At 45.3% G+C, this 26,286-nt stretch overlaps 1 protein-coding gene across 12 annotated transcripts in view; it reads left to right on the top strand.

Annotated features, from left to right (window-relative positions):
- IL15 (interleukin 15) overlaps positions 1 to 20,271 on the top strand; it is a 125,855-nt gene extending 105,584 nt beyond the window's left edge. For 11 of the 12 annotated variants that reach the window (XM_090036483.1, XM_090036475.1, XM_090036476.1 and 8 more), the window contains 5 exons: positions 6,511 to 6,617; positions 9,344 to 9,443; positions 9,962 to 10,003; positions 17,743 to 17,874; positions 18,793 to 20,271. In XM_090036483.1, coding sequence (XP_089892609.1) covers positions 6,511 to 6,617; positions 9,344 to 9,443; positions 9,962 to 10,003; positions 17,743 to 17,874; positions 18,793 to 18,930 — 519 coding nt within the window. In that variant the 3' untranslated portion in view covers positions 18,931 to 20,271. The remainder of the gene's footprint in view (positions 1 to 6,510; positions 6,618 to 9,343; positions 9,444 to 9,961; positions 10,004 to 17,742; positions 17,875 to 18,792) is intronic. The other variant, XM_090036486.1, reaches the window with a different exon arrangement.
- Positions 20,272 to 26,286: the final 6,015 nt, after the last annotated feature.

Genomic DNA, 26,286 nt, shown 5'->3' with positions numbered 1-26,286 from the left:
AAGGTTCTTATGGGACAAAGGTTGCAATGAGAAAACACTGTGATTACTTATTTCTCATCATAAATAGATTTTGACATTAAATTTGCTTCCCAACCTACAGACAGGGTAGGGGACTACAGTTATAAGCACAGTACAAAAACCTACCTGGAGATACCCAGTAATGTATTACTACCTCAAATATGCCCCCTTCTGGGTTATTGTCCTAATACAATGATTCTCATTCAGGGTGCTACAAGATCCTTTTAAAAGGCACTTTTTAAAGTGTCTCATAATATTAGTACTTTTAGGGAGTGTCTTCACATAGCCCTATAGCAACATAGCGACATGCTACATTACTGTATGGCACATTACATCAATGTAACTATCATGTGTGTCTACACATGTTTGCCAGCTACATCGCTGAGTGGCATGCTCCCTCAGTGTAGCAGGCTGCTACAGCAACATGGTGGTGAAATCTAACAGTGTGCTGCACACATGGTGCAGTAATCACCCATACTGCACTGTGCTTTAGTTCTCCCAAAAGGAAGTACTAAAGTATGGCACCACAGCAACATTGCCATACGACAATATGTAGATGTGCCCTTAGGTAGATAAGTGTCTACACATGATTCACAAAATAAAGCCAGAAATTTCAAATAACACTTGTGTCATAAATCATATGACCTGTTGTGGTATTTCTGAGTTCTTTGCAAAAGAAGAATTTCTCTATTATTTTGTATTCTCTATTGTTTTTTTTTCTGTTGTAAAAATGAGTGAAAGCTAAGAGCTGGCATTTTTTAAGGGGTGTCTTGATTATTGCAAGGGATGTTTGTGTCTAACGAGGTTGAGAACTACTGTCACAATACAATAGAGCTGGTGGAGCCAAAAAGAGAGCTGCAAACAGCAGACTTTATAAGGAGAGGGTTTTTTTCCCCCATTTACTGTGGTGTTAAGTAGAAGATTATGATGGAGACTGAGGCAGCAACAGAGGATACAGATAAATTGCACAGCCAACCAAGGTTTCTTGATGCAGAAGCTGCGAGATGCAGATTATATTTAAATGAATTGCAGCTATTATACATGAAGTGTTACTGGTAGAATTTATGGAGAAGATCCAAGATCTGGAGCTGTACTGGAGTAAAGGGAGAGGTCATAGGAGGATCTGAGGGGGAAAGGAGAGAAGAAGTGATATAGGCAATTGAAGATTTGTAGATGCCAGCTGAAAAAAGATTTTTGCAGCAGACTTCTGGAGAAGGAGGATGATCTGTAGAAGCATGTGACCATGAAAATGGGGTAGAGAAAGAGACCATCTATTAAAAGAGAAATGGAGCTGAGTAGTAGATGCGCTACATTAGAAAACTGGGAGGAAACAAAAAGCTGAGGATCTAAGGAAGACTAAAAAAGGAGCTTGTCCCAACAAGAAGAGTGAAACAATGAAAATAACAATGAAGTATCGCAGTCTAAGAAGGAATTAACATGATATACAGAAGACTGAGAAAGTAGAGAATGAAAGGTAATCTGTAGACAGGAGACAGAACAAAAGGGAGAGGACTAGGGACTCACACTAATAGCAGGAAGAGGCAGGTCTATGCTTTAGGGACTCCCTGGGTATGTCTACACAAGATGTTTACTGTGGAGTTGCCTAATTAGCTACAGAGTAAACAGTTCAGCATCTACATGTGTGGCCCTGTTAGACTGCAGGAAACTAATAAACTCTGCAGCAGGTTAGTACTTGTACAAACACAAGTACTAACCTGCTGCAGAGTATTTTTTGTGCACAGCAATGCACATGTAGATGCTGACAGGGTTGGCCGGGGCACGAGGGTGCTTCAGTGCAGAGGCTGACTGCTGGCTAGCCCCACACTGGAGCACCCTTGAGCGACCTAGTGCCCGCAGCACATCGAGCTGAATCAGAGCAGCCCTGGATTGGCAGGCTGAACCCCCAGCCTCCCTGCTAGCTGGGGCTGCTCCTATGTGGCTCAATTTGTTGTGGTCCCTGGAGCAAGCGTAAACACACCACTTGTTAACAATAAACTCTGGCACAATGTGCACTAGTGTTTACTGCTGCACATTATGCATGTGTAGATGCACCCCCTATTAAGCATTGACAGGTCTGTCACTAGAGGGGATCAACAGAATGGAAGGGTAAGATGCCATGACCAAAGGCAAGAGTATGAGATGTTGTCCTGAGTTTTTATCTCCGCTCAAGCAAGGGCCTTACTCTCTCAGACACCATTTCCCTCCGCCAAGCCATTGTGACATTGCAATCAAATGAAACATTTCATTTGACAGAGTCCAATTTGAAACTCAGGGGCCTAGAATGTAATTGGCAGAGGGCATTTCTCCATAACAGGAGACAAGGATGTATCTAAATCTTGCTACTTTAATACAAAAACTTAAGAACTCCACCCCTTTTTACAGACCTTTCCACCATAAACATGCCCATTGGATATAAACACTAAGCATAATCATTTTAAGAAAACAGTGAAAACCAATGGCTGTTAACTTGCACAGGAACATACCTCTCAATTACGCATGTTGCACCTGAGATATCTGTAGAAAGATTTATGAGCAAATCTTGCAATCTGAATCTTTGGTTTGATAGAACCTGATATGCGTAAGCTTAGATTTTACTATCTTCCCTCATGTAAAACAAAAATAATATGTTTAGCTATAATCCTTCTTTTAACTTGAGTTGAATCTCTAGGCCAATAAAGTTTATCCTGCACCAGTAGTAGTTTAGAATTAAAGTTTATTCAGCACCAGTAATGCTAGTACGATTTTTGCCGTTGACTCGAGACGAGTTCCCCGATGAGGGGACATAACTACTTTACAGTAGATTTCAATAGGGTAGTAATTATTTTAAACATGTTTCATCTTAACTTCATGACTGGAAGGGCATGTATTAAAACATTTTAAAATAAACATTTTCCTTATGTCTCAATTAAAAATGTATCTTTCAGCATCAACATATATTCACTATAGTCCTGTCAAAATGTTTGATTTCTTTTTAATGTGTGAGTTTCCTCATAGGTTACTCATAAATACAATATAGTTATCAGCTTCAATCCTAAGCAGGCATCTAGGGACACATATAGCATTTAAAAACAAGACAAAGAGAAATATTGTAGAGGTAACAATAGAGAACAAAAGAGAGAAGAATTGACTAATAGCAGAAACAGAAATGAAATGAAATGAAACAGAAATGAACACCTGACATGAGTAAAGGAAAAATGTTAAATTGCAATACTGAATTCAAGACAAAGGCATAATTTGTCCAAGTCTGTTCCTGAACTACGATTACTAATGTTGTTTAAGATACCATAAAATATTTAAGGACCTAGAGTGGAAAATGATCCTGCATTTGTCTAAAGGTGTGAATTAGATGACCTAAAACATCTTTTAAAACCCTGTATTGTGTTAGTGTCTGAAAACTTAATGAAGACCACAAAACACTCTTCAGAGAATGTGTGTTACACTTTTCCATATCTTCTAGGAAATTAAAAGTTCAATTCCAAAATCAAACATTTTATTTAAAAAAAACCCTAGCTTAAGATTGTTAGTTTTCCACAATTATGCAGTATCTATCACACTTGAAAGCACGAGAAAGCAAATAAATTAGTAACTAAAAATGCAATTAATGATATGAAATGAGCAGATATTCTTTTAAAATAGAAAGAAATTCACATTTCTTCATTATCGTTCAACATCATTCAATAACAACAAAACCAACTTTAGTTTCTGCTTCATATATTTTTCAGTATTTTAACATATTGTTATCTTGAGTTTGAAATCTAAATACTTCTTCCTAGACCAGTAATACTTCAAATGATTTAGGGTGAAGAATAAATACTTCATGATCCCAGCCCCACGTGAGTATTTGAAAATAATACAAATTGGCAACTGTTTGTGTCCTCACTGATAGGGCTTGTGGCTGCTTTTTAGGTTATGGCCTCTGGATTAAAAAATATTGTTCGAAAGGCTGTTTTTAAATGGGAAATTTTCCCAATGAATATACTCATATGTTGAGAATAAGTTTTGTATTATTGCTTTAGTATGGATGTTGCCCCAGTACCCAAGTTGTACAAGTATAAATACACAGTTCTAATTTTTAACAAACACTTACCTGTGTACTTAACTTTTTATACTTTATGCTTATGAGTAGTTTTAGTGAACATAGCCGAATAACTGTGTAATTGCCATTTCTGAGCTGCTATTTGCAATTTCAAGACACTTTGCAAATCATTTGCAAAAAAAACTTTCCAATTTTCTTTCTGTTAAGTTGCAAGGAAATCAAAATATAACAATGAGATCATGAGATTCATTTGCCAATTTTGCTAGGCTGAGAAAGATCTTTTAGTTGTCTCCTGTCTGCCTGATACCACTCCCTGTAAAATATCAATGTAAAATAATCCCACCAATGTCAATGGAAGCAATATTGGGCCCAAACATATCCAAAAAGAAAATTGTAAATAATATTGCTTAATGGCAGCATATTTTCTCTATTTGCAACCAGCAAAATTAAAGATAGTTTTAACCCAATGATAATTTAAACAAGAGGCAAGAAGCCATTTTGGAGATAGGGATGAACAGAAATTTTAGGCAAAGATCAAATGTCAAAATGGAAGTGTTTTTTAAGGACCAAAACCAATGGATAGACTTTCTTCAAATTTGTTTGAAAGTGACCTCTTTGCCTTAAGAGCAAAATGGGAGATTTCATGCCAAACCAATTTTCCAAGCCAAAGTTACAGGAAGAATGGTTGCAACCTCAGCTCTGAAGAAGGCACTTCCTTTCAGTAATACTTAGAAGTATTACTTGATCAGACCACAGAAGAAAAAAACACATGCTTGTATTTTTTTCTCTTTATAGACTTCTGAGTTTGAGAATTCTAATATTATAAAAGCCTAAGTCTGTCAGTCTTTCTGTAACACTTTATTTGCATTCTGATTGGCTGATGGAGACAGCCAATCAGAGTACTTCAAGTGTGGGGGAATGCCACCATGATTCCAAAGCCATGCCAAGGACCAGACAGAGGGCGGGGGAGCCAAAGCCAGCAGCGCTGGCCTCGGCTTCCCCATCCCACTCCCTGCAAGTGGCGCTGAGGACCTGACAAGGGGTGGGGGCAGAACAGCAGCAGAACAGCAGCAGCATGGGGCATTAGATGGCAGCACTCCATCCCAGCCCACCTCCTTCCCTCCTGCCCCCACCCCCTGCCCCCATCATTCTTGACAGGCAATTGGCTAGTATATTACATCAGCATGGCAATTTTTTCCTATATTATATGACTTGGTAATGACTCTCCATATTGATTCGTTTAGAAACCAGTGTTTATTTTGTCATCTTCTTATTTAATACAAAGTATCTACGTATGGTTCCTTATTACATGACAGACTTCCAAGTATTCACAACAACACAGTCATTTTTTCTAATAGAGACAGGTACTTGGAACTGTCTCCCATGACCAGCAATTAAACATAAAAGGATGCATTATTTAAACTAAGCCTTTGGATATTCAAAACAACATATATTATTGCTTTTATGTTTTCAAAGAATTTTCCAAATTTGATTAATTCTTACAACCTTCTGGTGACATCTGCAATTGTTGTTTTCCTTGCTTTGCAGATGGCAAATCATAATGCAGAGAAAGTGACTTGCCCAGGGCTATTCAGAAAGTTGGCAAACTAAGCCTAGAAATAAAGTTTGAACTCCCAGTCTAATACATAATCCACCAGGCCATGCTGTCTGGCTTTAGGTTATATTCTCTACTAAATTTACTAATTAATCATTTATAAAACAGTATTTAAATAAAACACCACTGAAGAAAAGTGGTATGAGCCAATTATTATTATATGTGCTGCATGTCATACAAGTAATAGAACATTGGGTACAAAAACACAATTGGCATTAACTGACTTTTTCCACAGTGGGGTCTGTGTCGATTCATATTAAAGGAATTTGGGTTCATAATCTAGAACATGGTTCCCAACCTATGGGCCCCATAATATATGTTGACTGCCTCTGGAGAACTTGCCCTTCTTCCTTATTTCCTGATGTTAAATTACCTTAGAAAAAGATACTAATCATTACTTTTTCTAATATTGTTTTTCCCAATATTATGTCTACCTGTTGCAGTTACTATAATTATCAGACAGATATTATGAGACATAAAAGGATGGAAATGGTCTTCTGGGTCAAGTTATCATTGATATATCTAGTACAAATAATAATTTGATTAAAATATGATACATATTGTGAAAAAATAGAGACTCCATGATATTGATTAATTCCATTTTTTGTTGAGTGTCCCTAGAATATTTTCTGCTACTTTTTATGGTAAAATGACTCCATCTTCCTAAGAAGCTACAAATAGATGTGGTCTTTAAAACTATATTAAAGAGAATTATGTTGACTGTATTATCTTGCTTAATAGATTAATTAGAACTAAATTAAAAAATAAAATCTGGTGAAATCAAATTTTGCTATGTGAGCCATCTAAATAACAGTTATTTTCTGGATTATATATCTTTTAGAGACTACCTTTGAGAAGTACTTGTTTCCAGTACCTGCTGCACCTCCTGAACAATGATTTTTTCAGCTTTTTAAATTATAAGACTGGACTAATCATCTTCATTCTTTGGTAATTACACATTTAACACTAAATTAGTAACTAAAGAATTATGTGTATTTATGTTGTAGCGTCCTCCCAATAGTGTCAAATCCTTTTATAAAATTGGACCCCCCCTGTCTATACTCTGTAATACCAAATGCTCTGTATTAACAACTATCTCTGCTGCACTGTGTGCCCAGTGTCATCTAGGGCTGTGAGAAGCTTTGGTCCCTGATTTGATCTGAGGGAGAATTGGCCCAATTTGGTGGCTGAATCTCTGAATATGAATTGAATCAGAGAATCCTTTAATCTCTCCAGATCAAATTGGAACCCTTCAAATCGATGCAGAGAGATCTGAACAGATTCGGCGATTCAGACATAGACACAGCTTTCAATGTTTTTTCTACATACCTTTAGGTAGCAGGGGCTTGTGAATGCTGCATGGATGCAGTGTCCCACAGAAGTGGGGGGGGATCCCCAGCATGCTCGGCAGCAGACCCAGAAGTGGACCAGAAGCATTTCCGGTCTGCCAGGGAGCACACAGGGCGCACCCCACCCCCCGCGGCTCAGCAACTGGTGCCTCCTGGATCTGGTTAGGGGCACCCAGGGTCCCCCGCAGTCGATTGCTGAACCAGGTGCGGTGGGGGGTGGGCAGAGCACTCCCTGACAGACCCGGAAGTGGACCGGAAGTATTTCTGGTCCACTTCTGGGTTCGCAACTGAGCACATGGAGGGCCCCCCACACTCTTGTGGGATGCTCCATGTGTCCCAACATCGCAGAGATTACAAGCCATGCTTGCTACCTCAAGGTATATAGAAAAAACTTTTAAAGCTGTGTCTGTGTCCGAATCACTGATTCTCCAAATCAGCATCAAATCCTCAGATTTGGATTCAGCTGAATCGAATCAGGGACAGTGATCTGAATCAATTAATTGAATCACTGTCCCTGATACAGGCTGAATCCAAATCCGAATTGAATAGGACCCTCTTCGCACACCCCTAGTGTCATCTACTCCTTTTTGCTCTGTTTGCTTGGTCCTACTTTCCCTTTCAGTCAAATATCCCTATTTAGGACTGTTATGCCCCCTCCCAACATCTGCTCCTTTGCACTGGGAAATAATTGTTAAATGCCTCAGGTCTGGGAAGGAACCATTTCTTGTGCGTGGTGGGAAGAAGAAATAATTTGGATTTTTCCTTTGGTTCTGCTAGCTGCCTGAATCAGTTGCTTCCTCTGCCTTTCCTTTAGCTATCTGTAAAGGAATACCAAAGGAGAATGAGGGGGAATGATAAACTTGGTGTCACTGTGTTCAGCATCAGCATAAGTCCCCTCCCTTTGCTTCTCTTCTCTTCCACCTAAGGCCTGGAGACATTTCTGATCCATTCTGCTTGAGAGTTTGAGGAAAATGTCTCCCTCTATAGATACTTAGCAAATGTGCCTGTGACAAAGGCCTATATTTTAAAAAATATGCACAAATTTTTGGGTGTTCAACTTGACAATGGGAACATGCAACTCCAGTTAAAAATCAAGTCTTGGGTGTTTTGAGATGGGCAAAGTTTCAGACCTGATACTAGAAGTGCCTGTGACATTGTAACCCAACCACCCTTCCACAAACATCTTCCCCTTGAAGCTGTTGGCATTTTCAAAGGCATTCATCCATCACAGGAAACTTTTTATTGCCATTTTTATGACAGCTATTTGAGAATAAATGAACATTTAGAATGATAGCTCAGTTCTGATGGCATACAGGTAAGGCAATCAGAATTGAACAATAAAGCAGCATATCACATTGTTCTGCTGTTACTTCCTACTACAGCAACAAAATGTTTATGGGCAGGAGGGGGAACCATGTGATAAGTGGGCGAGGCAGATGATAATTTTCCAGGAATGTAATTAACTGTACAAGTAATTTATGTAGGTCCTTATTAAATGCTTATGACTAAATTAGTTGCCCACATACTCAAACTCATCTGTGATTTATTCTAAAATTCCAGACTACTGACCAGTTTAAAACTATCACTTCTTGTAAGCAGGCCTGCCAACAATGTTTCTTCCTTATCTCCCAGATTATTTGTCTTGCTCACTTGCATTACTGTAGCAACTGAAGGCCTTCTGATAAAGTTTAGGGTTAGACACTGTACACACATACAAGAAAAACACAATTCCTATTATAAAGTCCTTATGATTGGGAAGGAACTGTTTCCCATACTCAAAATGGGCAAGATTCAAGTGCTCACCCAGTGAAAACTTTTTATTAATGAGACTTTACAATTTAAAACACCTATAACAAATCTCTTCAGCTAGAAGTAAACCCAAAACAAACCAAAGCGAACTAGAAATGTACTTCTGGGAAGAAGAAATTTCCAGTAGAATAGAATTTGCATCTATAGGCATGAAATGTTAACCACCAGACTTGACTTTGTGAAATTTTTCATTAATTTATTTTTGTCAGACTCATGCTGTTGTAAATAAAAGGATTACCCCAACTCTTGCTGATTAAAACCTTTATGCCATTAAACACCAATGGTATTCCCTGTCCAGTTCATAGTTTCATTCTTTATCATACGATTTTACAGTTTATCATCTGTGTATTATAATATGTGATTGTCATAACTTCACAATCTGTCAGATGTATTTCAAGGACCCTTCTGTAGCACATATAATTTGTGAATACTCTAGTGGTAAGTGGTCTTATTTTGAACAGAAAATGCATGCCCAATGCACATGTAAAAATATCCCAATTGTTGTCTTTATTTCAGCTGCATCAATGCATATCTTCCAAAAACAGAAGCCCAAAGTATTACTCCAGATCTGCTGAGATATTTTATAGATGATTTAAATGAGATTAAACGACTTGATGTAAGTTCACAAAATATCAATGTCAGAGACTTATTTGAGTAGGAAGATGCATGTAGTGGGTCATCTAGTAAAGTGCTAAATTGGGGAATGACTGTGCTGAGTAGACAAGTAAACGGAATAGGGAAAAAAAAGTACCCTGTATTACACATCTTCAAATTAAGTGTTTTCTCTTTTTCAAAGGGTAGTCCTGTTAACGTTCTATTTTAATTCTTCCAGTACTGCTTTTTATTCAGATAAAACAGGAAGAAGCTTTTTGCTGAAAAGCTTATGATTTTGGAGTTAGCTTCTGCTGAGAAACAAACGCTGGAATTCAACTCTAGTGAAGTTCTCTCTGGGATGTTCATCTTGCAAAGTGCTGAGCAACCTAAATTTCAATTAATTTCAATGATTTCCAGCACTTTGCTGGATTGTTTCTTTGATCACAGAGCTACTCTACCCATTGCAGTACAATAGCATTAACTTTATTATCCTTAACTTCAGGAAATGCCATTTAAATAATTAATTTTGTTTTCTTTTAGTGCATTGATACCAGTTTATATACTGCAAGCACAAGTGAATATGTAAGTAGGTTTTCTAAGTTTGGCTTTGACTACTTTAAAATCTAACATTGCTAGGACTTCTACAGTAACTTCTATGTAAGGCGATTACTGTCTAATTTGATCCAAGTGCCTGAAACTATCATTTGCATTAAAAATAACAGTTTCCAGTGTTTATCTGTATTGATTATTATTGTTATTGTATTGTTATTGAATTGCTTGTTATAGATATTAGTAATTTAACAAGAGAGGCCAAAATTATTTTATCAAAGGAAAGAACTTCACTTTATCCTCAAAGAATGGAAAACACCTACAAACATCGGGTTCCTATAGATGTACAGGGAGCCTGCTCCAACAAGCTGGACATCCACCATTTCAGAGCACACTCAATTAATTGAGTCTGCTTGAGCATGGAAATTGATGTGGGTTTGTACCTGCTCAGGACCCTGGTAGACAAGGTTTGTTTGGTGAAGAGGATGGAAAGAGGCCATTGGCAGGCAGGTGGGCAGGGAACGGTTTCTGGGAGCAAGATGGTTGGTTGGGGCTAGGACTACTTTCCATGTCATGTGTATCAGTATCCCTATGATGAAAAATGGTGGCAGGGTGCTTTGAAATAAAACATGTTTGATGAGCTTTAGCTCCAGACACCTTGCTGCCATTTTTTCATTGTGGGGATGTGGGCAGTTCACTAATTAAAGTGCCTGGCACCGTGTCCCAGAGCACATATGATTCTCTAGCATTGAGAACTCTCTTATACAACATATTGAAATAACTGTATATTATAGAGACATCTATCTTCAGATATTCTTAGCTTTATTCTTCCTCGTAGAAGCTAAGGCCTAGAACTTTTGAAGCATCTAAACTCCTGATACTTGGAGAATTTGGGCCTAAGTACTTTGCAAAATAAATTATATTCGTTTGGAATACAGTTCATATTTTAGAAGTTGCATCAAAAAGCTTGCCTATGTGGGGAATGGAACATGGCTGTACCCCAGGCCCTGGCTTGGTGTGGTCACTGCCTCATGATCCTGGCACCGGCCCTAGCCCTACCCACCATCCTACTCCTAGAAGCTGCCCACCTGCCTGCCGATGGCCTCTTTGAATCTTCTTGGCCAAGCGTGCCTTGCCTACCAGGGTCCTGAGCCTGTCTCCATGGAGACCCCCCCAACCCCACCTGCTCCATTTGGTACCTCTGGATCAGTCTAGTAATTTACCACTTACTTAGGGAGTTTTGGTGAGCTGTTGTGGCCGGGGATGGGGAGTGCTGACCTGGCCTGCAACAGCTCACCAAAACTCTAAGTGGCCCTCTAGCCCAAATTATTGCACGCTTCTGGGTTAATACCTTCTCTAATGTGCACAGCTCTGACCTGCCACTAGAGGACCAGGAAGCAGGGGTCTGGGTAGAAACTACCAAACCAGCTCAGTGCCTGTCTAGCTGTCTAGCTCGCTTGTGGCAGCATAGGCTCTTCTGCTCCTGGATCAGGCCCCTCCACTCCAGCTGCCCAGATTGGTGGGTGCTACCCCCAACCTGCCTGCCTGGATTAGGCCCAGACCACCCTTATTCACTGCAGCTCCCTTCTCCCCCGCCCTCTCCCTGTGGCCTTCCTGTGACTTCCTGCTTCTCCTACCCCCTGCAGCTCTCCCCCCCCCCACCGCTCCCTGCTCCCTTGCCCCCTTCTTCCATGACTCTCCTGAGAGCTCTCCATTTCTCCCTCTGCATATGTAGGCATGGGGGTGCTGGGAGGGGTGCATCCTGAGATATTGGAAGAACTGCCAATTGCTGGGGCTGGCCCCTTAGGGCTGTGTAACTCCAGCTGGATATGCTCTTTGCCCAAAGGGGAGTATTTCTGAGACACTCAGAGGGCACTTAGCATAAGTTTTCCCACTTTTAATGTGTTGACACTTATGCCTTAAGTGTCTTTAGTATGGACTAAGGGTAACCTGTAACAACATCCATAGTCTCTTCAAGGCAATTTTTTCACCTTCCTGGAAAGACTTGTACATAGTGTATGAGATGTCGATGTCATAGATTCACAGGAAAGTAGGGCTAGAAAGGACCCCAGGAGGTCATCTAGTCCAACCTCCTGCTCAAGGCAGGATCATCCCTCTCTAAACCATCCTAGAAAAATACTTGTCTAATGTCTTCTTTAAAGATTTAGGTACAACCCTCATGCAGAGCTCTCAAGCATAATGTCCTATGTGTCCTGTCTCTGAATAATTCAACTAGACAAAAACACCTTTTAACTTGTCACAGGTAAAGCAGGGAGAGAAGGGCACTGTCAGTGTCTTGCCACTGCACAGACAGGAAGTAGTTTGTTAAATGTGCTCAAGAGGTTCAAGGAAAAATACTATGCCTCCCTCTTCCCCCTTGCCACTCCTCCCTGGCACTACAGGGGAAGACAAAAATCCCTAGAGTAGTGGTTCTCAAGCTGTTTTCCATAGTGGGCCACACTTACAACTCTTAATATGTTATGTGGGCCATGCTACACAGCTAAGGGGGTCCCCAGCTGCCAGGGCTGTGGGTACAGGGCCAAGGCACAAGACCCCGATGCCACCCATGGGAGGAAGCAGTTGCTGTGGCCAGAGCAGTGTACAGAGCTCTGGTCCCCTCCCCCCTGCAGGTGACATGGCATGAGTAGAGCCCATGGGGGAGGGTGGATGTGGGCTGCCCACTGCAGGCTCAGGGACCCCACCCTGTTGCCCTCCCACCCACGGCCTCTGGGGCCCAGTGGGTGGAATATGGTATCAGTGGGTGGGGAGTCTCAATGCACCTTCTGGGAGCCCTCTAGGCTACTCCCATTGGGAGCAAATCTGCTTTTAAAAGGGAGCACATGTAGATGTGCACCCCAGTAGGCTTACTGCATAGTATTTTTAGTGTGCAGTCAGCCTACATCAAATTGATTGCATGTGTAAACATGCTCAGTGTGACCCTGAGCAGAGAAAAAAAGAGCCGTTAGACAGAAGCCTCTGGCTTTTGTAGGTTCCAGAAGGATTATCAACATAATACACTCAAAAGCCCTAGCACTGGCTGTGGCCAACAGCCAAAGCTTCTGAGGAAAGTGAACCCCCCTTACCACCTCAAAACACCAGTAGCAACAGGAGGGGCCTTCCTGGCCCTATGTGACAATGAGAAAAGCCTGGAAGCATAGATAACTAGACACCAATTGGTACTACAATCTGGCAACTGCAAGGAACACATAGGTTCATAGATGCTAAGGTCAGAAGGGACCTCAATGGATCATCAAGTCTGACCCCCTGTCCATGGCAGGAAAAAGTGCTGGTGTCATGTGACCCACAGCCAGATGCTTGTCCAGTCTCCTCTTGAAGACTCCCAAGGTAGAGGAGAGCACCACCTCCCTTGGAAGTTCATTCCTGATTCTGGCAACCCTAACTGTGAAGTTCTTTCTGATGTCAAACCTAAACCTACCCTCTATCAGCTTATGGCTGTTGTTCCTGGTTATTCCAAGGGGTGCTCTGGTAAACATCTCCATGAATCACACAAATTGATTGGAAAGCCAGAACTCCCTTTTCTGTAGTTTCATAGTTTAGTTTCATAGTTTCTAGGGTTGGAAGGGACCTGGGCAGATCATCAAGTCCGACCCCCTGCCATGGCAGGAAAGAGTACTGGGGTCAAATGACACCGGCAAGGTGTACATCTAGCCTCCTTTTAAAGTCCCCCAGGGTAGGAGCCAACACCACTTCTCTTGGAAGTTGGTTCCAGATCCTAGCTGCCCTGACCATGAAGTAGCGCCTCCTGATATCTAACCTAAATCTACCCTCTGCCAGCTTGTGACCATTATTCCTGGTCACTCCTGGTAGTGCACGGGAGAACAGGGACTTCCCCAGTGCCTGCTGGCCCCCTCTGACTAGTTTGTAACAGGCCACTAGATCTCCTCTCAGCCTTCTCTTGTGGAGGCTGAACAGGTTCAGGTCCCATAGCCTCTCTTTGTAGGGTCTGCCCTGCTGCCCCCTGATCATGAGAGTGGCCCTCCTCTGGACCCTCTCCATACTGTCCACATCCCTCTTGAAGTGCGGTGCCCAGAACTGGATGCAGTACTCCAGCTGCAGCCTGACCAGTGCCGCATAGAGGGCATGACAAGGTGCAGTTGACAGTGCATGACAAGCTGCAGTTGGCCTTCCTGACTGCATCCCCACACTGCCGGCCCATGTTCATCTTGGCATCAGTGATTATCCTATTATCCTATCCCTTCAATAACTTATCCCAGATTCTTTAATATTCATAAAACCAATGGTCCATCTAGCCTAGTATCCTGTCTCCAGCAGTGGCGGGGTGGAAGCTTTAGAAGGAGAGCATTGAACTGAATGGGCACCTATACACAAGTGTGGAGCCTGCTCCAACACACTGGAATTCCAGAGCATTGGAAATTGGATTGGTCAAGTTTCCTAGAGTGTGGCAATTGCCATGTCATGCTCCAGCAGCCTCCTGCATCTCATGCATCAGCCTCCCTGCACTTAAAAATGGTGGCAGGGGTGCTTGGACTAAAGCTTATTGAATACCCCCACTGCAATTTTGAGGCATGGGGATGCTGATACAGGAGACACGGCAGTGCTTTAATTAGAGCAGCTCTTGGAGCCTCTCTAATTAAAGCGTGGACCCCCTCCCACCCCTAGAGTATGTGTAAAAGTGCCCAATATTTCTAGAGTGATCTATCTCCTATTCATTGCTAGGGATGTACTGATAGAGATTTTTTGGGACAATACCGATAGCTGATTTTTAATGAGCCATGTTGGTCAATACCGATCCAATCACCGATATGCAACACAACAGCATGATGACTGGCTGGTAAGTCTGTTGTGGTGGAGGGGGTGGGGGGAAGGAAGGGGTGGGGGAGGGCAGATCGAGGCCCCTTCAGTGATGGAGGGAGTGGGGCTGGGCCTGTGGCAGGGGAAAATGCTGCCCAGCTGTGGCAGGGCACAGGACAGAGCTGCAGCTCATCTGGGTGGTGCAGGGAAGGGATGGCAGCTCCCGCTGCTGCATGCATCCCAGGAGGGCATGGGTGGGTGTTCCCCTGGATCTGCATGCGGGGTGAGAACAGGCTGCCACTGAAGGCTGGGGCCAGGGGCAGCACGCAGCTCTTCCCAGCAGTGGGCTGGGTTGGCCTTCGCTCAGGGTGGGTGGCAGTGGCACTGGGAGGGGCCTACGGGGGGGCTGCAGCCAACTCAAAATTCACTGTAGCCTCCCCAACCCCCACTCCCAGTGCCACTGCCACCTGCCGCAAGCATAGGCCAAACCAGCCCCCTACTGGGAAGAGCCTGGCACAGCTCCAGCCTGCAGTGGCAGCCCACCCTTGCCCTAAGCAGATATCTGGGGTCACATGCCCCCCATGCCCTCCTGGGATGTGTGCAGCAGCAGGAGCCACCCCCTTCTTCCCGTGCCCCCCGGACAAGCTGTGGCTCTGTCCCATGCCTCACCCCAGCTGGGCAATGCCTGCCCCTGCCCCAGCCCCAGCCTCACTCCCTCCATCACTGCAAGAGCCTCTATCACCCTTGCAGACATCTCTTCCCTCCTCCCATGCCCTTTCCCTCACAACAGACTTACCAGCCAGACCCGGCTGCTCTCCACACTGTGGGGTTATGTTCTTGGATATCTGAATGCTGCATGCACATTATCAGCCACATCAGCCAAAAAAGCCAATTGCCGACACAGTCAACTTCCCTTATATTGGTACCAATCTAATATGGGACTGATGTATCGGTGCACCTCTACTCATTACCCTTCCTGACATCCACAATTACTGGTTTAGAGATGCCAGAGGAAGCTTCAGCTGTTCTGTTCAATAGCTATTCATAGATCAAACATCCATGAATTTATTTAGCACTTCTTTGAACCTGGCTATGCTATCTGCGCCTATCATCTCCCATGGCAATGAATCTCATGCACTGCATTACATAAAAACGTACTTTCTCTTGGTAGTTTTAACATATCTACTATTCTTTTCAGTAGGTTTCCCTAGTTCTGGTGTTTTGGGACTTGATGAGCGACAGGTTCTTTTTCACTTTGTCCATACCCTTCATGATTTTATAGACCTCTGTCATATTCCTCCTCAGCCTTCTCCTTTCCAAAATGAAGAGTCCCAGCCTTTTTATCCTCTCCTCATATGACAACTGCTTCATACCTCTAATTATTTTGGTAGCTTTTCTCTGTACCTTTGCTAATTCTACTACAACCTTTTGGAGATAGAAACTAGAACTACATACTATGAATCTGTATAATGGTATGATGATGTTCTCCGTTTTGTTTTCAGTTCTCTTCTTAACAGTGCCCATCATTTTAATGAATTTTTTTAGTTGCCACTGCACATTGCACTGATGTTTTTAGAGCACTGTCTACAATTCTTCCATAAATTTGGTCCTCTCTACTTTTCACTTGGTTTGGGCTGCAAAGCTCTTCTCATGGTCTTTGAACAATGCTCTGGGACGTCTGGGGGTGGGGGGGAAAAGCACTTGGGCATTCCAACTGTTGCTCTGTGCAACATGCATCGGGCATGGCTACTCCTAAATCATCCTTGACCAATACTCATCCAACCTCTTCTTGAAAGCCTCCAGTGAAGGAGCTTCCACAACTTCCCTAGGTAGTCTGTTCCTTTTTCTCGTTGCTCTAACAGTAAAAGTTTTTCCTGATATCCAACTTACCCCATTTTTGCTGCAGTTTAAATCCATTATTTATGGATCCATTATGCATCCATTATGCATTCTGCCCTCTATAGCAAGGGAGAAAGCTGTTTACCCTCTTTATGGCAGCCTTTCAAATATTTGAAAACTGTTATCATGTCCCCCTGCCCTAACCGACTTTTCTACAAGCTAAATAAACATGCTTAATTCTCTCCACTTCTCCTTGTATGACTTGTCTTCCAGCCCTTTTATCATTTCTGTCACCCACGTTTGGATGGACCTTCTCTAAGTTCTCAATAACATCCTATTTAAAATGCAGTGCACAATACTCTAGATGAAGCTGAACTAGTGTTAAGTAGATTGGCATTATTGCCTCCTGTGTCTTACCTCTAATACTGCTACTGCTGCCACAGTTTCAGGCTGAGCCCCCCTCCACATCCCCACTGGGGTAGGCCTGGAGCTTCCCTTGCCCTCAGGACAGCGGGACACGGTGGCAGCAGCAGGTGGAGGAAGGGGAGAGGACGAGGCTTTAAGAAAAGTCCTCAACTGTTGCTCCTATTGCATGTTCTGCCCCGCTTTGGTGGGGGAGGGGAGATGGAAGCAGGGAGTACAGCCACCCCTACAGCGCTGTTCCCTGCTGCCACCCCCCTTTATAAAATCCTGGATCCATTTGTGAAAGAAGAGGGTAATACAAGACTTCAAGAGTCTGAACACACAGGCTCAATGTGCTGAGAAAATCAGTTCATATTTTTTTATCTATCTATAAAATAGTGATGATGATGCCCACTGTTTTTCTTTTTTTTAATGATTTGAGATATAGAGGCTAAGAACTACTACTAATAGTAGTGTCCATTTTCTCTTAGTTATATTTTAAATCCCTATCCTCATCACTTCTTCCATTACTTGTTCTTCTTTGAGACTCTTTTATCCTACCCTAGCTTTAGATGTCATTTAGCATATATATGTTTACATTTTATGACCGATATATCTGTATAAATACTTCTCAATATTTAAATGAAAATATAGATACACATAGATCAAAACAGGACACTTATAGGTAAAATTATTCATTTATTTCTTTAATATTTTGAGGTAAAGTCATTTTACAATTGACATTTTTTCATTTTTAGGGTGGATGTGAAGAATCAGTGATGAACTGCTTTTTTTCAGAGATGGAGGTGGTTAGGCATGAAAGTAAAATCAAGCAATGTACAAACAATGAGAGTGTGAATACTCTGCTGCGCAATGCAAAGCCATACAAGGTAAGTAAGTGTTAGGTACAGTAAAAAAAAAAATCATGATCAAAAACTGTTACTATCATAACAGGAATAAACAGTACCCCCTTTGCATGCAGAGTGTAGTATGGTACAAACAGACTGGAAGCCTCAGACACACATGCACGTATTTATTAGGACATTGTTTAGTTTATTGGTGCTCAACCTTTTAGCTCCATGGACCAGATTAATGATGCGGGGACTATCTTCTGGCTATATTGATCCCAGGGGCCCTGCAATACCCCTCCTCCTTCTTACACACCATAATTGGCTTCTAGGGTCCCAGTGCTGCCCCCTCTTCGGCCCCAATCCAGAATTGGGCCCTGCAGGGCTGGCAGTGCTCCCGCCTGGCCCTACACACTGGGATTGAGCACCAGATCCACCACTCCCCTATTCCCCTGCCACCAAATTTCTAGACCCATGGAGAATCCTGCAGGCCAGATGACATGGTGCAATGGGCCGGATCTGGTGCACGGGCCAGAGATTGAGCACCCCCAGTTTAGCCTGTCTACAAATAATATTTTGAAGACTGTCACCAAAACAAATACTAAACTAGCTGGAGTTTTGTGTATGGGTGCGTGCATGTGTGTAAAATGGCACCCCTGGGAGAGTATTTTCAAATCTCAGTACCTAAAGTGGGCCATACTTAGACACCTAAGCAAATGTGACCTAATATTCAACGGGTAAACTACCCCTAAAGTACCTGGTGACTTTGAGTGCTCACCACATTTACAAAACAGGGCATTTACACAGTACAATATTTTGATGCCAAGGGCGGTCTATATAGAGAGAATTCATGAGAATAAGGAGAGCAAAGTGAGTAAGATTGGATTCTCTATCAGAAGAACCAGATCTGTACTATTAATACCAAGTCATTCTTTATCCAAATAATTCTAACTTTTACAGCTTCCTCTTTTTCAGAATGCAAGCCATGTAATGAAGGCAAACTGCAAACAATGTGAACAGTACGAAGAAAGAAATTTTACGGAATTTGTAGAGAATTTTAAAATCCTAGTACAACATTTGTTCAAAAATATGTCATGAGGATTGTGCTTAGGAGCAACTTAAAACCTCACCTGCTCCTTCAAGCAATATAATCAGGAAAGAATGTAGCTAGATTGGCTGGCTATTCTAAGAGCCTTGTTATGAGACAGCGGCAGAAAAACAAATGGAGACAAGAATGTGAACTATGGGCTGTTATTTGTGTAATGCAGAAGATCAGGCTAATCAATCACAATGGTTCCTATGGTTTTACAATCTAAGAAATTTGTATGAGGGATAGAGCCTCACTACCAGCTCCAACAGCTACAGAGCAAAATCACATTGTTCATAATCAAATGATAACAGCTAACAGTACCGAAATTGTGAAAAATATTATTGACCATTGGCCCGATCAGCTGAAAATTGTTTTTTTCAGGGTAGATTTGTTCAGCAACAGAAATGAATGACTGGAGTGAAGTATGTTCTTATTTAGACATGAAGTCCTGTTTCCCAGAAGGAAAACAAACAACAAAGACAGTTACCTTACACCAAAATCCATATATTTACAACTCCATTGAACCATGGACCCCAAAGACCCTGTAGCTTTGTTTCTTCTCAGGGTCATACTCACTGCTTCTCCTCCTTGCCTTTTGCTCTAACCTTCAACAGGCTGAATCCTAGTCTTCACATTTTGTATTTGCAATCAAGGAAACAATTGAGCCTACTTAGCACAAATATGACATGCCATATACATACACCTCAAGTGTCAGTTCAGCCTTTTATTCCATCCCAGTTGTTGGGATTTGAGTTCTTCTTTGGGTGAGCTTGAAATTGCATATTTGGTACAGTCATTGACTTTAAGAAAGTCTAACTATTTTTGTGAGGCCATGCTGCAGTTCCTTTTTATTATGCCACCTTTATGCAAATCATACTCCGTTTAAAACTGGAGGAATGGAATGGAGAATCAGGCCCGGTTTGTCTAGTGTCAAAATTAGTTGCTGTGTCTTTTTAGCAATGGACTGTGGATTGGGTTTTGGCTTTTGGTTGCTTTGCCCAGGTGGTAAATGTGTCATTAATTTTATCTGACGTGAATTTATTATACTTTTGCAATAAAGAAAATCCCTTTCTTTAGATAACGGAATATGCCTTCAATTAACATATGACTAGACAACTGTTAAATATCATGGATACATTAGTATTAATAGTGCTGTCTCTGAATAACTCACATGGACAAAATCCACCCTGGGATTGATCTTTATTAGATCAAAAGAAGGAAAGAAAATGCACATAATAGTCCATGTATAAGGATCCCAACAAATAAATTTATTCTGTGATTGTTGACCATTTTGACAAATGTGTATGTCCAGCAGATGGAAAAATAAAAGGATCTTATGATGATTTCTATATTATTTGTATTACAGTGTCTGAACTACGATTTTGTCTAGATGCCTCAATCAATGAACAAAAGGTGAAAAATGGTTTATGGCATTTGGAGCTAACGCACAAGTTACATTTTGCATTTTGGGTCCCATTACCATCATAACAGTCATATAGCAGGATTGTAAATGTCCCAGAAAAAGGCTTAATAGTACTCAGACAAGCATTTTTAACATAGAATCATAGAATCATGAGTCGGCAGGGACCTAGACAGATCACTGAGTGCAACCCCCTCCTTTAAATATTTACAAGGGATTTCAGCTATATGTTACTAATGGTCACTGTGTTAAATAACTTCTTTCCAAGTCCACTATCTTAGCCAGGCCACTGTTATTCAACTTCTTTCCATCTTTTTTGCTTTTCTTTATTACCTCTTTCTCCAAATTTCACAAAACTGTTAGGTTCATGAGAGCAGAATGTGGGCAAGGAAAAATGTTTTTTACCATCACATATGGAAGTTTGTACATAGTGTTCTACAGGAACAAATAGACCGAAACAAATAGACTGAAGTTTTAAACTTACCCAAACTGTTTATTTATATCAATTCAGAGTTCTATTTATATACCAGTCCCCTCATGTACTGCATAATTTAAGAAGGTAGGGCCAGTGTGCACAAACCTGACTTCCCTGGCCTCTTGTATTCAAAATAAAAGCAGTGAAAGCACCTTATTACAGTCAAAAGAAATGCAGGAGTTTTTCACTCCCATTCCCATGCATACAGGGGGGTATATGCTAATAAGAAAAACAGTCCCCTTATCTGACCTTGCATGCCAGCACTGGGATGCAAATAAGCACTGCCAAGAGGTTGTCACGATTTCAATTTGTCATGTTTTCCTTGAAGTTTTGTGACGAAACTGGACAGGGTACTCAAGTGAGGCCTCAATAGCTCTGAACAGGGTGGAAGAATTACTTCCTGTGACCTGCATAAGTACAGAATAGATTTGAAGTATGCTGTTAAGATTTTCTGCAAGAAGGACATGTGCTTACTTACATTGCTTGATGCATACTGTGACCGTCGGGCTAGAGGAGGTGGAGGGAGCACCCTCTTCGGAACAGCGTCACGGTGGAAGAGTGGTGCTATCCCCCTAGGTCCGGAGCAGATGTAAGGTAATCAGGTCCCCGCCCTGGTTCTCGCCCGCCACGACTTGTTGTAAGGTTCAGTGGGACGGCTCCTGATTCTCCGTAGCCCGGGATCCCCGACGGTCACGTTGCAGGGCTCCGCCACCCCTTAACACCCCGGCCTTACGCCCCCTTGGATTTCCTGTGGGCGAGACCCCGGCCCTCGCCCGGGGTTTCCCGATGATGCTTCTCACCGGGTCCCTTGCCCGGGGTAGAAACCTAGCCGGCTGGCATCCCCGCTTTCGACCTGGGTCCTCCTGGGGGTCCTCCCTTCCGGATTCTGGTCCGCTGGTGTCCGGCGTCGGTCCAGGCGCTTACGGTGCCTCGTCGGTGCCCTCCCAGGCCCCTGCACCGGCTCCCGATCTGTAAACTCCGGGCGCAGGCGGGACGCAGTCCCAGTACTCCCCGTCGCTGGAACCCTCGTCGTCCGGGCCAACCCGCCACTCCCCGCTCCGGGTTCAGGGTCCAGTTGCCACCGCTGTCCTTCCCCCCAATGGGGTAAGTAGCCCCTCCCCGTCGGGGTCCGCGCTCCCGCCTGGTGCGGGTCCCCTTGCCGTCTCCCCTTCTGGAGCCCCTGTCTCCGCGGCAGGGAGTCCCCCCTCCAGACTCCCGCCGCGTCTGTCCCGCGCTGTTTTTATTGCCGGCTCCCGGCTACCGGCACGGGTGCCGGCTTCCGGCATAAACAAGCGGCGGATGTCCCGCTCGGGCTCCGCCGCCTCCGCGGGCGAGCCCCGCCCCGTCTCCCCGGGACATAACCCCCCCCGCCAGTTGCCTTGTGGCGGTTTGAGGGGTCTCTCCGCTTCAGGTTTGATTCTCCTTAGATATTCGCCTCGCGTTCCGGGTCCCCCACTGGAGGTCGTCGGCTTGGGGCATCTGGAGAGGAAGTCAGCTGTTATATTATCCTTCCCCGGGCGGTACTTAATTTGAAATTTAAAGGGTTGGAGGGCTAGTGCCCACCGCATAATCCGCGTGTTATCGGTCTTAGTAGAGCTAAGCCATCTAAGGGGAGCGTGGTCGGTGATCAGCGTAAACTTTCTCCCCAATAAATAATACCTAAAGTGTTCCACCGCCCACCGGATCGCCAGACACTCCCGCTCTATTGTCGAGTACCTGGTCTCGGCTGGGAGTAGTTTCCGACTGGCATAGGCCACCGGTCGGTCCACCCCAGCGTCCTGTTGTGTTAAGACGGCTCCTATAGCAACCTCGGAGGCGTCGGTCTGCAAAGTAAAAGGGTTCATAAAGTTAGGGGTATGTATCACTACTTCCTCGCATAAGGCCTTCTTCAAGGCCTGAAAACTCTGTAGCCTTGGTCCGGTCCATTCGAGTCCCTTCCCGGGTTTGCTTTTCAAAGCTTCGAACAATGGGACCGCTACTTCGGAGAATCGGGGCACGAATATCCGATAGTAATTCACCAACCCCAAGAAGGAACGGAGTTGTTTAAGCGTTTGCGGGGGTTGGAAGGCCCGAATGGCCTGCACCTTGTCTTCTAACGGCCGTATAGTCCCCTGGCCCACTTGAAACCCTAGGTATTTCGTGTACTTCTGTGCCACCGCGCATTTGCGGGGGTTCGCCGTCAGGCCGGCTTGTCGTAGCTCCTGGAGTATCTCCCTGAGGGCCCACACGTGTCGGCCCCAGGAGCGCGTGAATATGACGATATCGTCAAGGTACGCCGCAGCGTACTTTGCATGCGGCGCCAGCAGCCGATTCATGAGGCGTTGGAACATGGCGGCGGCCCCATGGAGGCCAAACGGCATTCTGACGAACTCGTACAGGCCCCAGGGGGTTCCGAAGGCCGTCTTTTGGCAGTCCTCCGGCTGCACCGGTATTTGCCAATACCCCTTCGCGAGGTCCAGGGTGGTTATGAACTTTGCAGCGCCGATGCATTCTATCAGTTCTGTTACGCTAGGCATCGGGAAAGCGTCGAGGGTCGCCACCTCATTTAACCTCATACTCCCGTATTAACTGCATAGCCGCAGACTCCCGTCGGGTTTGCGTACAGGTACTAGGGCGCTCCGCCACAGGCTTCTTGACGGCCTAATCACCCCCAGTGCCCGCATCTTCTTTACTTCCTCGCGTACCTCCTTGGTCAGGTGGTGTGGTATAGGCCGCCAACAATCCCGTACCACGACACCGGGTGGGGTTGGGATGGAATGATACCCTGCTCTGGTCCACCCTGGTTCTTCAGAGAAGGTCCCTTGGAATTCCCTTAGGAGGTTCCTTACTTCTTCTTCCTGGGGCCCTGATAGCTCAATACCTATTTTGATCTCCCCCAGGGGTGTCGGGGCCTTTCCTCCCCCCGCTGCTTCTGGGCTCCTTACGTTTTGTTGCTCCCTCTCTCCGAAGGCGGCCCAGCCCTCCGGCTGGTGCCATTCTCACAGGAGGTTGACGTGATAGATCTGCCGGGTGTTCCGATGCCCCAGGCGATATACCTCATAATCGACAGGCCCCGCCCGTCGCGTGATTTCAAACGGTCCCTGCCACTGGGTTAACAGTTTACTTGTTGAAGTGGGTAGTAGCACTAACACCTTTTGCCCTGGCTGGAATTCCCGTACCTTGGAGCGCGAGTCATACCTCTCTTTCTGCCGTTGCTGAGCGTACCGTAGATTGTCCGCCGCCAACTTGCGAGCCCTTCGGACCCGTTGCTGGAACTCCCTCTGATACCTGGATGGGCTGCCGACAGCTGCGGGTCCCTGTTCCCACTCCTCTCTAAGAATCTGTAGTAGGCCTCGGGGGCGATGGCCCAGCACTAGTTCAAAAGGGGAATAGCCCAGGGACTCGGATGGGGCATCTCACAGCACAAATAACGCTAGCGGCAGCATCAGGTCCCAACGCTGTGGGTCGCCCTGAACGCATCGCCGGAGCACCCTTTTCAGGGTACCATTGAACCGTTCTACCAACCCGTTGGTCTGTGGGTGGTACACCGAAGTTCGGAGCTGTTTGATTCGCAGGGTTTGGCATACCCCTCGTAAGACGCTCGACATGAAATTCCGCCCTTGGTCCGTAAGGATCTCACGGGGCACCCCTACTCGGGAGATCCAGCGTACCAACTCCTCCGCAATTCGCGGCGCCGTTACCGACCACAGCGGGACTGCATCTGGGTATCGAGTGGCGTAGTCCACGAATACCAAGATGTACCGGTGGCCACTGCTGCTATGGGGCAACTGGCCCACCACGTCCATAGCAACCCGCGAGAAAGGCATGTCCACGACGGGCAAGGGTCTTAAAGGGGCCCGTAGGGGTCGGTCCTCCCTAGCCTTCTGGCACACCGGGCATGCGGCACACCGCCGGGCCACGTCTTCCCTCATCCGGGGCCAAAAGAACCATCGGGATATCTTCCCAAGGGTCCGGTCCCTGCCCAGGTGCTCCCCCATGGGGTTCGCATGGGCCAACTGCCATACCATCTGCCGAAAACGGCTGGGCACCACCAGCTGTCCCCCCGCCTCGGCACCAACCTCCCCGCGCGGGACGTGATACAAGAGATTATGCCTCACCTGGAACTCGCTGCCCCCATCCGCCTCCGTCTCCGGTTGGCGTCGCTCCTCTCGGGCCCTCGTCCACAACTCGTGCAGCTCAGGATCCTCCTCTTGTCCTTGCCGGAACTGTGGTCCACTCGCGATGTCCTGCCAGTCCACGAGGGGTTCTTCTCCCTCGGCCTCACCAAACCACTCGTCCCGGACCCACTGAGCCCGCCGGGCTGTCTCTAGGTCCCGAACCCTCTCTAACACGTCATAAAGAGGGGCCCAATCCCTACCCAACAGCATATCACATGCCAGTTTGGGGGTGACCCCGACTAATATCTCGTCTCGGAATTCCATAACGTGCACCCGCACCCGGGCTCGACGGAGGGCCTGTGTCTCCCCATGGAGACACGCCACCCTTATGGGCTCCCCTTACCACTGTTGCCCGGGTGGAAGGAGCTCTGCCTTAATCAACAATTGGGCGCACCCCGAATCCAGGACGGCTGAGAGCGGGCGGCCCTCCACGCGGGCTCTCACCGTGGGACGCTCCCACCGAGGTTCACCCTTCCCGGCCCCGAAGCTACAATCCATCGGCTCCCCCTGGGCTTGATCTCGGGGGTTTTCACCCAACCTATGGGGGTATCCCTGGGACCGCCGCCTATCCGTGTTCCGCCCTGGACATTCCCGGGCGAAGTGCCCCATCTCTCCACAATGGAAGCACACCACATCCCTATTTGGGGTTTTGGGATCTGGTTTACGTCGCTCCATTTCCCTGCTGGGCACCGGTCCTCGCCTCTCACGCGGGTAGTGCCACTCGGCCGCCATAAAGGACTCGGCCAACTTCACAGCGGCCTCGCAAGACTCTGGAGAGTGTTGGCGGACCCACCTCTGCGCCCGCTCTTCCAGGTCATTGATAAATTGCTCCATCATGATCTTATCCACCAGTGCAGCCAGCGTGCACGTGGGTAGGCCGACCCACTTACCAAACAGATCCCTAAGGCGCTGTAATAGTACCCGGGGTCGCCTCTCCTCCGGTCCCTTCCGGGCCCGAAACAGCCGCCGATAATGCTCCGGGTTGATTTCGAGGCGGTATAAAATGGCGGCTTTAACAGCCTCATAGTCCCGGGCCTCTTCTCGCGATAAGGCTCTATAGGCCTCTTGGGCTTTACCCACCACTAGCGCCCCTAGCTGGCTCGCCCAGTAGGCCTTATCGAGCCCGAGCATGATGGCTTGCCGCTCGAACGCCTCCAGGAAGGCCTCCGGATCGTCTTCCGTCGTCATTTTCGGCATCCGGGTGATCGGGGGGCCCTGTTGCGCCATCATCCTTTGCTGTGCCCCCAATAACTGGGTCACAGCCTGGAGCGTCTGGGCCACCAGGTCCGTTGCCGTCATCTCGGCTGCCTGC

Source organism: Crocodylus siamensis, chromosome 2 (assembly GCF_052110815.1).
Source record: "Crocodylus siamensis isolate JL-2025a chromosome 2, ASM5211081v1, whole genome shotgun sequence".
NCBI classification, from domain to species: domain Eukaryota; kingdom Metazoa; phylum Chordata; order Crocodylia; family Crocodylidae; genus Crocodylus; species Crocodylus siamensis.
The sequence above is the reverse complement of the archived record's forward strand: the minus strand, read 5'-3'. Positions and strand labels throughout refer to the sequence as shown.